The sequence below is a fragment of the Melanerpes formicivorus genome, unplaced genomic scaffold (assembly GCF_026170545.1).
Source record: "Melanerpes formicivorus ecotype bairdi unplaced genomic scaffold, bMelFor1.0.p_v2 SCAF_41, whole genome shotgun sequence".
Classification (NCBI taxonomy): Eukaryota; Metazoa; Chordata; class Aves; order Piciformes; family Picidae; genus Melanerpes; species Melanerpes formicivorus.
This window is the reverse complement of record NW_027142393.1, coordinates 4,833,731-4,847,578: the sequence shown is the minus strand read 5'-3', so window position 1 is coordinate 4,847,578 and position 13,848 is coordinate 4,833,731. Positions and strand designations below refer to the sequence as shown.

The 13,848-nt window shown below is 47.9% G+C and overlaps 1 protein-coding gene across 1 annotated transcript in view; it reads right to left on the bottom strand.

The window, feature by feature from the left end:
- LRP1B (LDL receptor related protein 1B) overlaps window positions 1-13,848 on the bottom strand; it is a 603,705-nt gene that overhangs the window by 134,978 nt on the left and 454,879 nt on the right. The window contains exon 41 of the mRNA XM_068158711.1: window positions 11,836-12,207. Within this exon, the coding sequence (XP_068014812.1) occupies window positions 11,836-12,207 (372 nt within the window). The remainder of the gene's footprint in view (window positions 1-11,835; window positions 12,208-13,848) is intronic.

Sequence of the window (13,848 nt, the reverse complement as noted above, 5' to 3'; positions counted from 1 at the left end):
GAGAGGATTCCAAAGACCTCTGGTGTTACAGCAGTTGTTCCTTTATGTTCCCTACTTCCTTGAGAAACACTCTAGTGCATTTTTAAGGTTAGTTTCTCATTAGCTATTGAGCTACCTTAAAACATAGCTGAAACATGCACTCATCCTCTCCAGCGCTGCAACTGAGGGATTCGGCCCCAAGATCTACTGGCAGGAGGAAAATTGGCAATTTGTTTACTCCCAGCTTCATATTTTCAGAGCATCCTATAATATTCCGAATTAGCAAAGCATAGAGAAAGTGGAAATGAAAAGAAACACATTTGTTTCCCTGACATATTGAATTAAAGCACTGATGGCATCAGATGCCTACAGCACTGATTAGATTTATTCTAGCCATGAAGCAACAGTTTGTGGTTTTCACATGAATAGAATACTTAAGTGAAAGGAACATTAATACAATATGATATTAATATACAAATACTCACATTATTCACCTGCCACTGACATTCTGAATTAAATCAGTAATGGGGTGTGGAGCTGATTAAATATCTACACAAGAGAATGCAGCAGCTTATGATTTACGGCGGCGCCGGTAGAGCGATCGCATCATCGCGCTGCCAAACGTTATCCATCACTTTTGCCGGACCTAACGAAGATGGATTGCATCCCGCAGACGAGATGCAGCCCATAAATACTGCCACCCTGATCTTCATCTGCCTTTCCCAGGGAGCAGACAAGTAACAAATCAATAACCGAAGAACTCAGACCAGGGCTCCCTCATCGTCGCAAAGAGGAAACAAAAGCGCGGGAGGACATGGAGCTGCGGCGATCCAACCGCTGTTGCCACTGCCCTGGGTAAGGCTGATGCTCTGTCTCAGTTTCCCAGGTTACTGTTTCTTAGCATCTTTGAAAGTCTACAGAAAGTTTGCAGTCCAACCACTCTCAGTAGCACCACTTCTATTTCCTTTTCCCTTTAATTTCCTATCTTTACCATCTCCTTTTCTCTCAGTTGTGAAGGAAGAACGACCGTCAACAGCGCAGTGTGGTTAACACTGAAAAGCCATCACGGCAATGAAGCTGAGCACAAACAGCACTTTGATACCAGCACTTTGGAGAAGGCTTCACTGTTCAGTACTTCATATTAAAGACCTGCTCGATCTTTATCCGTCCTCTGCAGCGGCTTTCACAATTTACCTGCCAGGAGACAGACCCTCAGCTGTTCCACCCAGGAGGTGACACTGCTCCCTGCCACTCTGTGCATGTAAGATTACGGTGATAGGTATCAGGTGGTCACCATTTGATCTGAGGTGAAAAGAGTGCCTCAAAAGCAATAAAGCCCCTGAAGAAAAGGCTTTATGTTCGCACAGCTGACTGACTGCACCATTCAAACTTGAAATGGTTCTTTACCCTTCAGCCTTGCTCTTCAAGTACTGTAAAGAAAGAAGCCTTTTGCTAAACACAAATTCTAAGACAATAATGAGCTGCAATGGAAAAAACAAGCAAGGAGGGTTCCATTTATCTCAAAAACTAGACTGGAGCTGAGGAAGAAGTTGTTCAGCAGGAGGGCGCTGAGACTCTGGCACAGGCTGCCCAGGAAGGCTGTGGCTGCCTCCTGCCTGGGGGTGTTGAGGGCCAGGTTAAATGAAGCCTTGAGCAGCTGAGTGTAGCTGAGAGGTGTCCCTGGGCATGGTGGGGAGGTTGGAGCAGATGAGCTCTGAGCTCCCTCCCAGCCTGAGCCATTCAAGGATTCTATGCTTTGAGTGTGATGTAATGTAACTGCTTCTGCTAGTCACAGGTGAAACAAGGCCACAAGAAGCCTAAGTATCCAGTGGTCCAAGATCTGGGACAACCAATTGTTTCATTGTCCCAGTTAGCCCCAAAACCTGATGGTATTTCAGAGCACATGTAAAGTCTGCTAAAATTCTACCAGAAGCCAGCAAGCATCTCTATCATTTTTCGGTCTCTGCAAACTATAAACCCATCCTCTGACACCTTAAAGAGTATTAAATGCAACACGAGACTATAAGAAAGGGTTTGAGTTCTTCAAGGCAACAACTACCTTAAACAAAGCCACTATAACCAAGGAAGCAACCTCATTCTGCCTTCACAACCCAAAACCAGCCAAAAAGGAACAACAACAAAACCTTTAAGTAGAATACACCTACCAAACTGTCTGGTGTATTCCTAAGGACAAATAAGATTCAGGCTATGTAGAAATGAAAATGAAAACCAAGCAGCTGCTCAAGAAACACTTCTGAGACATTCAGGAACAAAAGACCTTTCTGCATTGTGACCTTGCTGTAGTCCATGTCAGAGAAGACACGTCAAGCGTGGGCTGTAATTACTGCTCCTGTGAAGTACAGTGTGAAAGACAGGCAGGTGCCTGAGTGGCAGGATATTTATAGTCACAGACTGGTAGGGGTTGGAAGGGATGCCTGGAGATCATCTAGTCCAATGCTCCTGCTAAAGAAAGTTCTCCTGCATCAGGAGCACACAGGAATGTTTTGGAAAGTCCACAGAAGAAGACTCCAGACCCTCTCTGGGCAGCCTGCTCCAGTGCTCTGTCACCTTCACAGGAAAGGATCTTCTCCTGATGCTGAGGTGGAATTTCCTGTGTTCCCTTTGGGTCCTTTGCCCCTTGCCAAGTGACTGCATTCTGTGGAGCCTCAGCAGATGCTTTAGTGGTCATGGTGGTTGGGCTACAGTTGGACTCAATGATCTTAAAGCTCTTTTCCAACCCTAATGATTCCATGATTCTGTGTTTCTGTGATTCCATGCCTTGAAACAGAGCAAGCTCTGCTTACATAGGCATGGATGTGGGTTTCCTTTTTTGGACAGGCAGTAGCTGACAGCATTTCAACCACGCTCTCAGTCAGGCCACAGCAGCCAGTGCCATCATTCCTTGCCCCGCTCAGCAGCTTTTAAAACACAAGTCTGGGCTATGCTCCTAAATGCAATGTTTATGCTTTTCTGCCTATTAGTGGACCACTTCTATTCCTTTGGAACATAATATCTTTATCTAGAGAATGGTTTAGCTCTTTTCTGACAGGTGGGGGGAGGGAAATAGCCAACAGCTTTTTATGAGGAAATCTCCATTTACCTCCAATTGCCTTTTCCCCTGCCAGTGGATATCCCTCCTCCATGGCTGCTCCCTGAAAGCTCCGTGCAGAAAGCCACATCAACAGGATGCAAATCTGCAATGTTCTGCCCTTTATTATCCTGAATATAACCTCCTCTTACACTAGGTTTGGGGAGTCTCTTAGGGTCAGTGGGGAATGCTGTGGCAAAGCAATAATGGTATATCATATACTTAAGGAAACATGGGGATCTCAGCAATCCATGCTGCAAACTGTAAGCCTCCCAGTACAGCTCAAGAGATGACTCCCAGTTAACAGCTGTCACCATATCATAGCTTCAAAATAAAGCATCCACATAAAAGAGGCTTTAAAAGCAGAAAGGGAAAGCTAACAGATAAAGAGGGAATTATTTTATTAGGCTTTAAAGAAACCTCACCATTATGAGGGAGGATTTTTGGCCTAATTATAAGAGCCCACGTTATCTTTTTATACATATGTGTAGGCTCTTAAAAAACTATCTACTCATAGAGTGGTTTGGGCTGGAAGGATCCTCCAGTGGTCACCCACTCCAACCCCCACTGCAGTAATCAGGGACATGCTCCACTGGATCAGGCTGCTCAGAGACTTGTCAAGCCTGACCTTGATATCTCCAGGAGATGTGGCCCCAACTCCCTCCCTGGGCCACCTGTTGCAGTGTTCCACCACCCTCATGGTGCAGAACTTCCTCCTCACATCCAATCTCAATCCGCTCTGCTCTCAATTCAAACCACTGCCCCTGGTCCTGTCCCTGCAGGCCTTTGCAGACAGTCCCTCTGCAGCCTTCTTGTAGCCCCTTCTTGTACTGGCAGGCTGCTGTGAGGTCTGCCCAGAGCTGCCACTCCTCCAGGCTGACTGATCAGCAGAAGTTAGGGGTTGGGAAACTGCAGGAGCTGGGCCTTGGTTTAAGAATTGTTGGAAAGAAACAAACAACTCAGCCTTAGCACCTTTAAATCAATGCCACCAAAGGGACTACCCTGAGACTAATAAATCTTCTTACAGATGCATCTAATAACACTTTCTCATTGCCACTGTTGAAATAAACCCCCCCACTGTAGAGTTTGAAACAAGCATTAATGGGAGACTAGCCTAATAGTATTTGCTGGATCACATCACTCTGTAGAATAATAGAGAGGCAGGGATAAATGTCAAGAGGGGTTCACCCAATTCACCAAATAAGCTTCTGGGGAACTAAGCCACAGCTGCTGCTGTATAAATTTGCATCAGCAAATGTTTACATCAATAAAAATCTGAGGGCAATGTAGAGAGTTGAAGCAATCACAAACTATTGAATCTTTGTGAGGAATCTCAGTTTTCATCAGCAGAAAGCCCTCTCCTGAATGCTGAGGCTGGGACCCCTCAGTCCATCTCGAACCAGATCAGGGTATGCCAGCTCCCATCAGGAACACATTTCAGAGCTGCAAACCAGCCACAGCTAAGCAAAGCAAGCAAAGGGCAGGAATGCAGAGCTCCAGAGCAAAATAATGTAAAGGTAAGTGATGTCATACACCTACAGCTACAGCTCATGAGTTTTACCAACTAACCCTAACAGCTCATGAGTTTTACCAACTAACCCTACCAAACAGCCCCAAAGCCAGCCATGAACCAGCCACTTCTGCTTTCCATTAACAAGGCTGCAGCTGTAATAACAAATTGAAGGTGCTGCTGCTTAAATGTCCTGGATTTCACTGTGGCCTCTCACATTGCCTCTTCTGAAAAGAGGAAATCACTGGCCCCTTACCCAAATATGCCCAACTGGAATGGTTTAAGCCATGGAACAAAAAGCACCAACATTTGAGCATTTATTTGTAACAGACTGAAAGCTTCTTGCCTGGAGAAGAAAGCTCCCAACCTGAAGGGATCTCCTTCAATGTACCAAGTGCAATGCTCTGGGAGAGAAATGGGAACATAAATGCCTTTTTGACAGTTAAATTGGACCCATTTAGCTCAAAAAAAAAAGCCAGTAGCACACATTGGAACACCTCTAAAAGACTCACCCTGTAGAAAGCTTTCCAGTACATCACAGGGTCTGACACGATGTTAGCAGTGAAGAGACTTTTGCCTTCTCTAGACACAAGTGCCTGAAGTTCAAAACAGGAACATTTTTCACTTCCTTTTGTGCTCTGGAAGATCTTCCACTGGCACAATGTCTCAGAGCCACTGTTACACAGGCAAAAAGGCACCCAGCTCAGGGAGACCCTCAGCTTCATGCTTTTTGCTCCTTCCCCTCTACTCTGCCCTGCTGAGACCACACCTGCAATACTGAGTACAATACTGTGCTTGAACTGGGCTCCCCAGCTCAACAGAGACATGGACCTGCTGGGAAGAGTCCAAGGGAGAGCCATGAGGATAGTGGGGGACTGAAACATCTCTGCTAAAAAGAGAGACTGAGAGCCCTGGGGCTGTTTAGTCTGGAGAGGAGAAGGCTGAGAGGGGATCTGATCAATGTCTATCAATACCTGAGGGGTGGGGGTCAGGAGGAAGGTGCCAGGCTCTGTTTGGTGGTGCCCAGGGACAGGACAAGGAACAACAGGGACAAGCTGGAGCCCAGGAGGTTGCACCTGAGCATGAGGAGACACTGCTGTATGGTGAGGGTGGCAGAGCCCTGGAGCAGGCTGCCCAGAGAGGTTGTGGAGTCTCCTGCTCTGGAGACTTTCCAACCCCCCTGGATGTGTTCCTGTGTGCCCTGCCCTGGGTGGTGCTGCTCTGGCAGGGGGCTTGGACTGGGTGATCTCTGGAGGTCCCTTCCAGCCCCTAATTCTGTAATTCTGTGATTTGCTTTCTTTTAGCTTTCTTCTTTTTTCCCTCTTCTTATTTAGTTCCTAAGCTCTCCCTTGCTGGTCTCTCTAGACTTGTACTACTACACCAAGTGTACTTGGACACTGCAGGTGTTTTGCACATACACTGAGGCAGGCTTTGGTTAATGAAGACATCACCTCAAACTTCTACCTATGATTAAAAGCCAGGAGACTGCACTATTAGCAATAAACCTTCCTTGTATGAACAAAGAGTATTAAACCTTAGAATTAACCAAAAGCAGTCTCCAGAAATGCCAGGAGGCAGCTCCTTGTCTCACACTGCAAATGAGTTACCAGCTAAGCTCATCAACTGCCTCAAGCTAATAGTAGTTTTCAGTGAGAAGGAAGATCTCACACAGGTGGTTCACCAGAGCCATGGTTTCAGATGGTCTTCTCTGAGCTCTCAGCTGAAAGCAGTTCTAGATTTCTTTCAGAGCTGCTGACACCCAGTGTCATGCTCACCAAGGAAGGAAGAGGGAAAAGAGACACTCCTCTGGCACTCAGCTTCCAGGCAGGCAGAGAAGGAAGGATGCTCAAGTCCAAAAGAGAAGAATAGCAAATGGTCTGCAAATTAGGGCTTACTCCTGGATATTACAGGAGAAGAACACATATGTTTAGCCCAGCCAACAAATGTATTTTTGGCTCCAGGGGGCAGTCCACAGGGGTAACTTTCTTATGTGTAACAGCAAAGAAGAGGTTCAGTACACTGGTCGTCATGATTTTAGTTCAGTATGGCTCCCATCAGTTGTTTGTTCCATCAAACCCACCAAGAATCGACTTTGTGAATCACAGAATGTTACAGGTAGGAAGAAACCTCCAGAGATCACCCAGTCCAACCCCCCTGCCAGAGCAGCACCACCCAGGGCAGGGCACACAGAACACATCCAGGGGGGGTTGGAAAGGCTCCAGAGCAGGAGACTCCACAACCTCTCTGGGCAGCCTGCTCCAGGGCTCTGCCACCCTCACCATACAGCAGTGTCTCCTCATGCTCAGGTGCAACCTCCTGGGCTCCAGCTTGTCCCTGTTGTTCCTTGTGCTGCCCCTGGGCACCACCAAACAGAGCCTGGCACCTTCACCCTGACCCCCACCCCTCAGGTATTGATAGACATTGATCAGATCCCCTCTCAGCCTTCCTCTCTCCAGACTAAACACCCCCAGGGCTCTCAGTCTCTCTTCACAGCAGAGATGTTCAAGTCCCTTCATCATCCTCATAGCCTTCACTGGACTCTCTCCAGCAGGTCTCTGTCTCTCTTGTACTGGGGAGCCCAGAACTGGACACAGGATTGCAGCTGTGGTCTCAGCAGGGCAGAGCAGAGGGGCAGGACAACCTCCCTAGCCCTGCTGGCCACACTTTTCTTGCTGCAACCCAGGATCCTTTTGGCTCTCTTAGCCACAAGGGCACATTCCAGCTCTAATCCCTCTGACTGTGCTTCATTTCAAAGGAGGACCCCTGGCAATGAAACCATTTGCCTTAGCAGGTGGCAGCAAGCTGTTCACCACCCCAGGATACAGAGCAGATGCACCTGTAGCTAGCTGAGCTTACAGGTTAGAAGCAGAAGCTCTCTAGCCTGCGTGAAGTGAACTGCATGGCTGCTCTTTACAGCTAATGAGTGGAAGGCTGTAAAGCAATCAGTGGGTGGTGGGACCCCCCAGCAAATACCTGCTCATCCCCTCAGGGTCAAACACTTCTCAAAGGGTGCACTTCAAGAAAGGAAAAGACCTCTCTCTCTATATATATATATAAATCTTCTAACAGCCTTTTTGGCAGGAGAGGCTGAGAGCTAAGCAGGTGGCAGGGATGGCAGCCACGACACAACACCTTTACCACAGGTATTGCTGCATCCATAAGTTAACTTACCACATGTCTGTAGACTGCACTGAAGGGGAGGTGCTGCTGTGGCAGTAGAACCAGGTGCCAGGCTGAGGGCTGAGATAACCCAACACCCAAAAGCAGATTTGTGGGAAATCACAGTAAAGGACAAGATAACTTAGATCTGGCCATCAAAGATTAATCTATAACATTGCCAATAAAAGAGAGGAACAACACGTCCCAGCTGAGTGGCCAGAGGACATGAGGCTCATGAGTTTGAAAGTCAGAATTCTCTCCACAAGCCTGTTCTGCACAAAAGCTGCAGGTGTTAGGGTATGGCATGCTATAGAATCAGAGAACCATGGAACCTCTAAGGCTGGAAAAGACTTTTAAGATCATGGAGTCCAACCACAACCCAGCTCCCATGGCCACTACACCATGTCCTGAAGCACCACATCTACAGCTCCTTGAACACCTCCAGGGGTGCCACCTCCCTGGGCAGCCTGTGCCCACCCCTCACCACTCTCTCAATAAAGAAGTCTTTCCTCATGTCCAAACTAACCCAATGAGGTCTCTCCTCATCCTCCTCTTCTCCAGACTACCCAACCCCAGCTCCCTCAGCCTCTCCTCCTGTGATGCCCTCCAAACCCCTCTCCAATCTCACTGCTCTCCTCTCTGGACCCCCTCCAGCACCTCAGTGTCTTTCCTGTACTGTGGTGCCCAGATGAACAGATGGGAAAATGTTTTACAGGAGCTGTGATTCAGACTGGGACTAAGTGAATGCAAGCCCCACTAGACAGTGAGCTGCTACTCCTTCTCTTCCTGGGTTTTAAGCTGGCAATGAGTAGTGAGTGATAAGACTTCTTTAAACTGGCCAGTGCTCACAAACCATTGACTATCTTGGGTGCAAGTTGCTCACATGCTTACAAAACTTTGATTTTCCAGGGTTACTTCCCAGCCTCATTGCTCTTCTCTGGTCACCCTCCAGCACCTCAATGCCCTTCCTCTATGTGGTGCCCAGAACCAAGCTGTGGCCTCCCCAGGGCCGAGCCCAGGGCCACCATCGCTTTCCATCAGGTGCACATCCTGCACTGGCTCTGTTGTCGCTTCTTGCTGCTGAAGACAGAACCCTAGCAGGTGCTAGGTTCTTGGTGAGTTTTGAATCTGCTTTTAGTGAAGTGGAACAAGTTAGATAAAGTTGTTTATAGGCTGTAAATCTACTTTGCCTGAGCCACAAATGCGTTGGCTAATGGGTTGTTTATGAGTTGCAAATCTGTTCAGTGAGGTGAAAATTTGTCAGATAATGGGTTGTTTATGAATTCTAAATCAATATTCAGTGAGTTGGAACTCTGTTAGATAATAGCTTGTGTTGGGGCTGTAAATCTGTCCTCAGTGAACTGGAAACATGGCTGATAATGGGTTGTTGCTGGGTAGTAAATCTGCTCTGGGTGAGCTAAGAACACGGTAGGTAATAGGTCGCTCACGAGTTGTAAATCTGGTTTTAGTGAGCTAGAAACCTGTTTAACAGAGGACTCTCTATAGATCTTAACTGTTTCTACTGAGTAGGAAAGTTCACAAATGTATTGATTTGAGTGGCAAATCTCATTTCAGGGAGGTAGAAATCCATCAGCTAACAGATTCTTATGATGGTGTCCCCAACCCCAGCAGAAGGAAGACACAGAGCTGCTGGAGAGAGTCCAGAGGAGGCCACAAAGATGATCCAAGGGCTGGAGCAGCTCTGCTGTGAGCACAGGCTGAGGGAGCTGGGGCTGTGCAGCCTGGGGAAGAGAAGGCTCCAGGGGGACCTCACAGCTGCCTGCCAGGACCTGAAGGGATCCTGCAGGAAGGCTGCAGAGGGACTTTTGCTGAGGGTGTCTAGAGACAGGCCAAGGGGGAATGGTTTGAAGCTGAGGCAGAGCAGGGTTAGAGTGGAGCTGAGGAAGAAGTTGTTGAGCAGGAGGCTGCTGAGACTCTGGCCCAGGCTGCCCAGGGAGGCTGTGGCTGCCTCCTGCCTGGGGGTGCTGCAGGCCAGGCTGGATGAGGCCTTGAGCAGCTGAGTGTAGTTGAGAGGTGTCCCTGGGCATCACAGTATCACCAAGGTTGGAAGAGACCTCAAAGATCATCGAGTCCAGCCTGTCACCACATGGGCATGGTGGGGAGGCTGGAGGAGATGAGCTCTGAGGTCCCTCCCAGCCTGAGCCATGCTAGGATTGTATGATTCTGTGAAAAAGTGTTTCAAAACCATTCAGGAGAGCAAGAAACTAAAGTGTCCTGGGATGTGAGATCCCTTCTCATTTACAAGGAAAGAAAACCTGAACCAAAAGAGCACAGCTTGAAAACACCTCCCAAGCACACAGAGTCAATTTTTGCACGGGTACAACATTTCCTCTGGCATTCAATTACTCAGAGTGCTGACTCTGCTAATGAAAAATGAAATTGCCCATATTAAGATAACAAGTGGGAACACTTTGTGACAAGCTCTCAAAGCTACAATTCTCAGCTGTGCTTCATGGAATAGCTTCAGCTCTTGTACCACAACCTCTTAGGAGGTCATGAGAAACACTTTAGTGCTCTTTGAAAAAGCCCAACCAAACAATTCAGCAGCAATTTCTTCCTCCTCTTTGGCTGTTTTACATGCAAACATTTCCAGTGGCTTTTCACTTCATACTGTAAATCCCTTCCTGTCACACCAGAGTTAAAACAGTGCTTGTCTGTCCCCATCACTCATTTCTGAGAGCTGCTGGTGTCTCTCTCAAGGTGTCTCTCTCTCACCTCAGCTCTGGATGCCTTCCTGGGAGTAAGGAGAGCTTTGCTTACTTTCTCTTTACCATCTCTTAATACAGACAGCATTAATTCCTCCAACATATGCACACACAAAAACCAACCAACCAAACCACAGAGGCCTTGCATCATATTTGCACACTGCTCTTCAACTGTTACTCTCAGCACTTCTCATGACCACAAATACCTCCCTAGAAGCACAGTGCAGGGGTTGATGGTGCTGTAATTAACCAATGCTGGCTGTACAGCAGTGTTTTGTCAGGTGGCAGCTGTTTACTTCTTTCTCTTCTACACTCATATCCATTAGCTGGGTGATTTGTTCCACATCCACATTTACTAATCACTTGCTTTGGTCTTGCTGTTACACTGTTCAACCCAACCATGAACAAATGTCACAGGCACAAAACTTATGACTTAAGAGATTCAAATGAGAACCATCCACAACAGAAGAGGCAAAGCCACACAGCACTTGAGACACTTTGGAACACAGTTACTGAAAGGAACTGAAAGGAATAAAACCCCCAACAACAAAACCCAACCATAAAACCCACCAAAACAAACCCCAGGCACTACTCAAAAATGATAAGGAAGAGAACAAACACAATAAATAATGCATCTGCTAACTGGCTGCACTTGAATCACAGCCTGGGCTGCATCCAAAGCAGCACTGCCAGCAGAGCCAGAGAGCTGAGTCTGCCACTTGCTCTGCTCTGGTGAGACCTCAACTGGAACACTGTGTGCAGCTCTGGAGCCCTCAAGATAGGAAGGACATGGACCTGGTGGAGAGGGTCCAGAGGAGGCCATGAAAATGCTCAGGGGGTTGGAGCTGCTCTGCTATGAGCACAGGCTGAGGGAGCTGGGGGTGTTCAGCATGGACAAGAGAAGGCTCTGGGGAGACCTAACAGCAGCCTGCCAGTACCTGAAGGGGGCTACAAGGAGGATGGAGGGAGACTGTTTGCAAAGGTTTGCAGGGACAGGACCAGGGACAATGGCTTCAAACTCAAGCAGAGCAGATGTAGATTGAATGCTAGGAGCAAGTTCTTCACTATGAGGGTGGTGGAACACTGGAACAGGTTGCCCAGGGAGGTGGTTGAGGCCCCATCCCTGGAGATATTCAAGCTGAGGCTCAGCAAGGCACTGGGCAGCCTGCTCTAGTTGGGGATGTCCCTGCTGACTGCTGGGAGGTCAGACTGGTTGAGTCTGGGAGGTCCCTTCCAGCCTGGACTGTTCTGTGATCTCTGTGGTCTGTCCCAGCCTCAGCCATTCTATGATCCTATCAAATCAAGCCATTGTCACCTCTGTGCTTCGAGTTTATTGACATGAGATGTGTACTTCAGCGAACCATTGGACTTACTTTCAATCAGGACCTGCCTGCCAGTCCAGTTGTCCTTGATGACCTGGATGTTGCCGAAGTGGGCGTCGCTGAAGAAGATGCGGTTGGTGCCTCTGCCTCCCAGGCTGTAGTCAAAGGCCAGGGCGATCACGTTTTTGAAGTACTCTGGGTTTTCGTAGGGCCTCACTGGGGAGTTTAAGTTGGTTTCATCTGAAAGGTGGATGCTTTTTAATATGGTCCTTCCTGAGTAGAGCAGGTAGCCTTCATGTCTCAGGCAAGCGATGCCATCCTCCGCCAGGTAGCCGTGGGCGCAAGCGCAGCTCCTCCGGGCAGCGCCCCGGTAGAGGCACAGCTGATGGCATCCCCCGTTGTTCCTGGCACAAATGTTAGTCCCTGGGGGAAAAAACATCATCAAAAGAAAAGAATCCATCTTGTACCATGCTCAGTTTTCACTTAAGCTAGCCAAGTGCAACCATGTCTGCTTTAAGGATTCTTCTCTTAAAGCTGATTCTGCAACATCCACAACTAAAGGCCCAAAGAGTAGTGAAGGCCAACTTAACCACAGCCTGAAGCCAGCATTAACCAATACAGCTATGGAGAAGACATCATGAATGTCCCTCCCAGTTCACAAGAGAGCAGATGCTGTGACAGGGAATGAGTCTAACGTGGGTTATGCTTATAACATGGGTTATGCTTTGATACCCAGCTGAAGACTCAGAGACTTTCTCACGTGCCCTGAAAGCTGTTATTTACTTAAGCCTTTAACACCTGTTACTGGCAAGGTCCAAACACAGACACCAGCAGAACACAGGGCTGGTTTTAGACAATCCCTGCTAAAAGGAGAACACATCCTGACAGGCACAAAACGGTCTCAGTCAGCTCCCTGGCTTTCAGAAAGACATTTCCTCCCCTTTTCTTCTAATTCCCTTTGAAACCTGGCTTCAAAAACTCCCTCCCTGACAAATGCATACCACTAAGAAAGCAGTGCCAGCTTGGTAACTTCAGTGGCTTGCTGCAAGCAGTATTTCAAATGGCAATAATTGAGAAGAATTAGGAGCTGTTTTCCTCTGTCTTTGTTGGACTATGGATGAATCACTGTTACAGTGAAGTGTAGATCACTCAGGTTCTGTTCCTGACAGCTCTTCCCATCCAAGAGCTCAGCTCTTTCTCTTTCAGCATCTTCCTTTTCCCATTTCTGGAAGTTCTCCACAGTGAAGGGGAAGGAGACACTTTCAGCAGGATGTGGTCACGGAGAAATCCGGACTGATGGTCAGGGAATATGTGGTGTCTGAAAGCCCTGAGGACTGTGTTTGCTAACTGCTACACTTCAAGCTGAAGCTACTTATGAGAGAAATAAAATGAATGAAAAATGAGGTGGAAGCTAACTCTGGAAACCAGAAACATGGGATTCTGAGTTTCTGGGCAAAACCCACAGGAGATCTATTCCTGTAGAGCTAGCTAAAATCCTTTGGCGATTCAGCTGCATGCACTTTCACATATGGTTTGCTTTCAGGATTCTTTGAAAGCTTTATTAGGCTAGAAAAGTTAATATCTGTGGGGAAAGAGGAGAGGGTGAGAAGGAAACATATGAAAAAAGATCCTTGAGTGCCTAAAATCTCTCCTGGAAAGCTTCAATGCTTCCACACTTCACCAGCTGCAAAGAGCTTTTCAAATGGCCAATTCTAAGCCCAGTGTAGTTAGGGCATGCCCCTGCACACCTAGGATCCTAGAGTGGCTCAGGCTGGAAGGGAGCTCAGAGCTCATCTGCTCCAACCTCCCCACTGTGCCCAGGGACACCTTTGCACTGCACTCAGCTGCTCAAGGCCTCATCCAATCTGGCTTGAACCCCCCCCAGGGAGAAGGCATCCACAGCCTCCCTGAGCTGCCTGCTTGTGAGCAGCCCTGCAGGACCAGCTCAGCAGGAAGGGTAAAACAGGTGCCTGGGGCACCAAACCAAATGAAAAAAGGGAAAGCAAAGGAACCCAAACATGAATCACAGCCAGCACAGGCTGCTGGGCTCTTGCTGGGGTTATT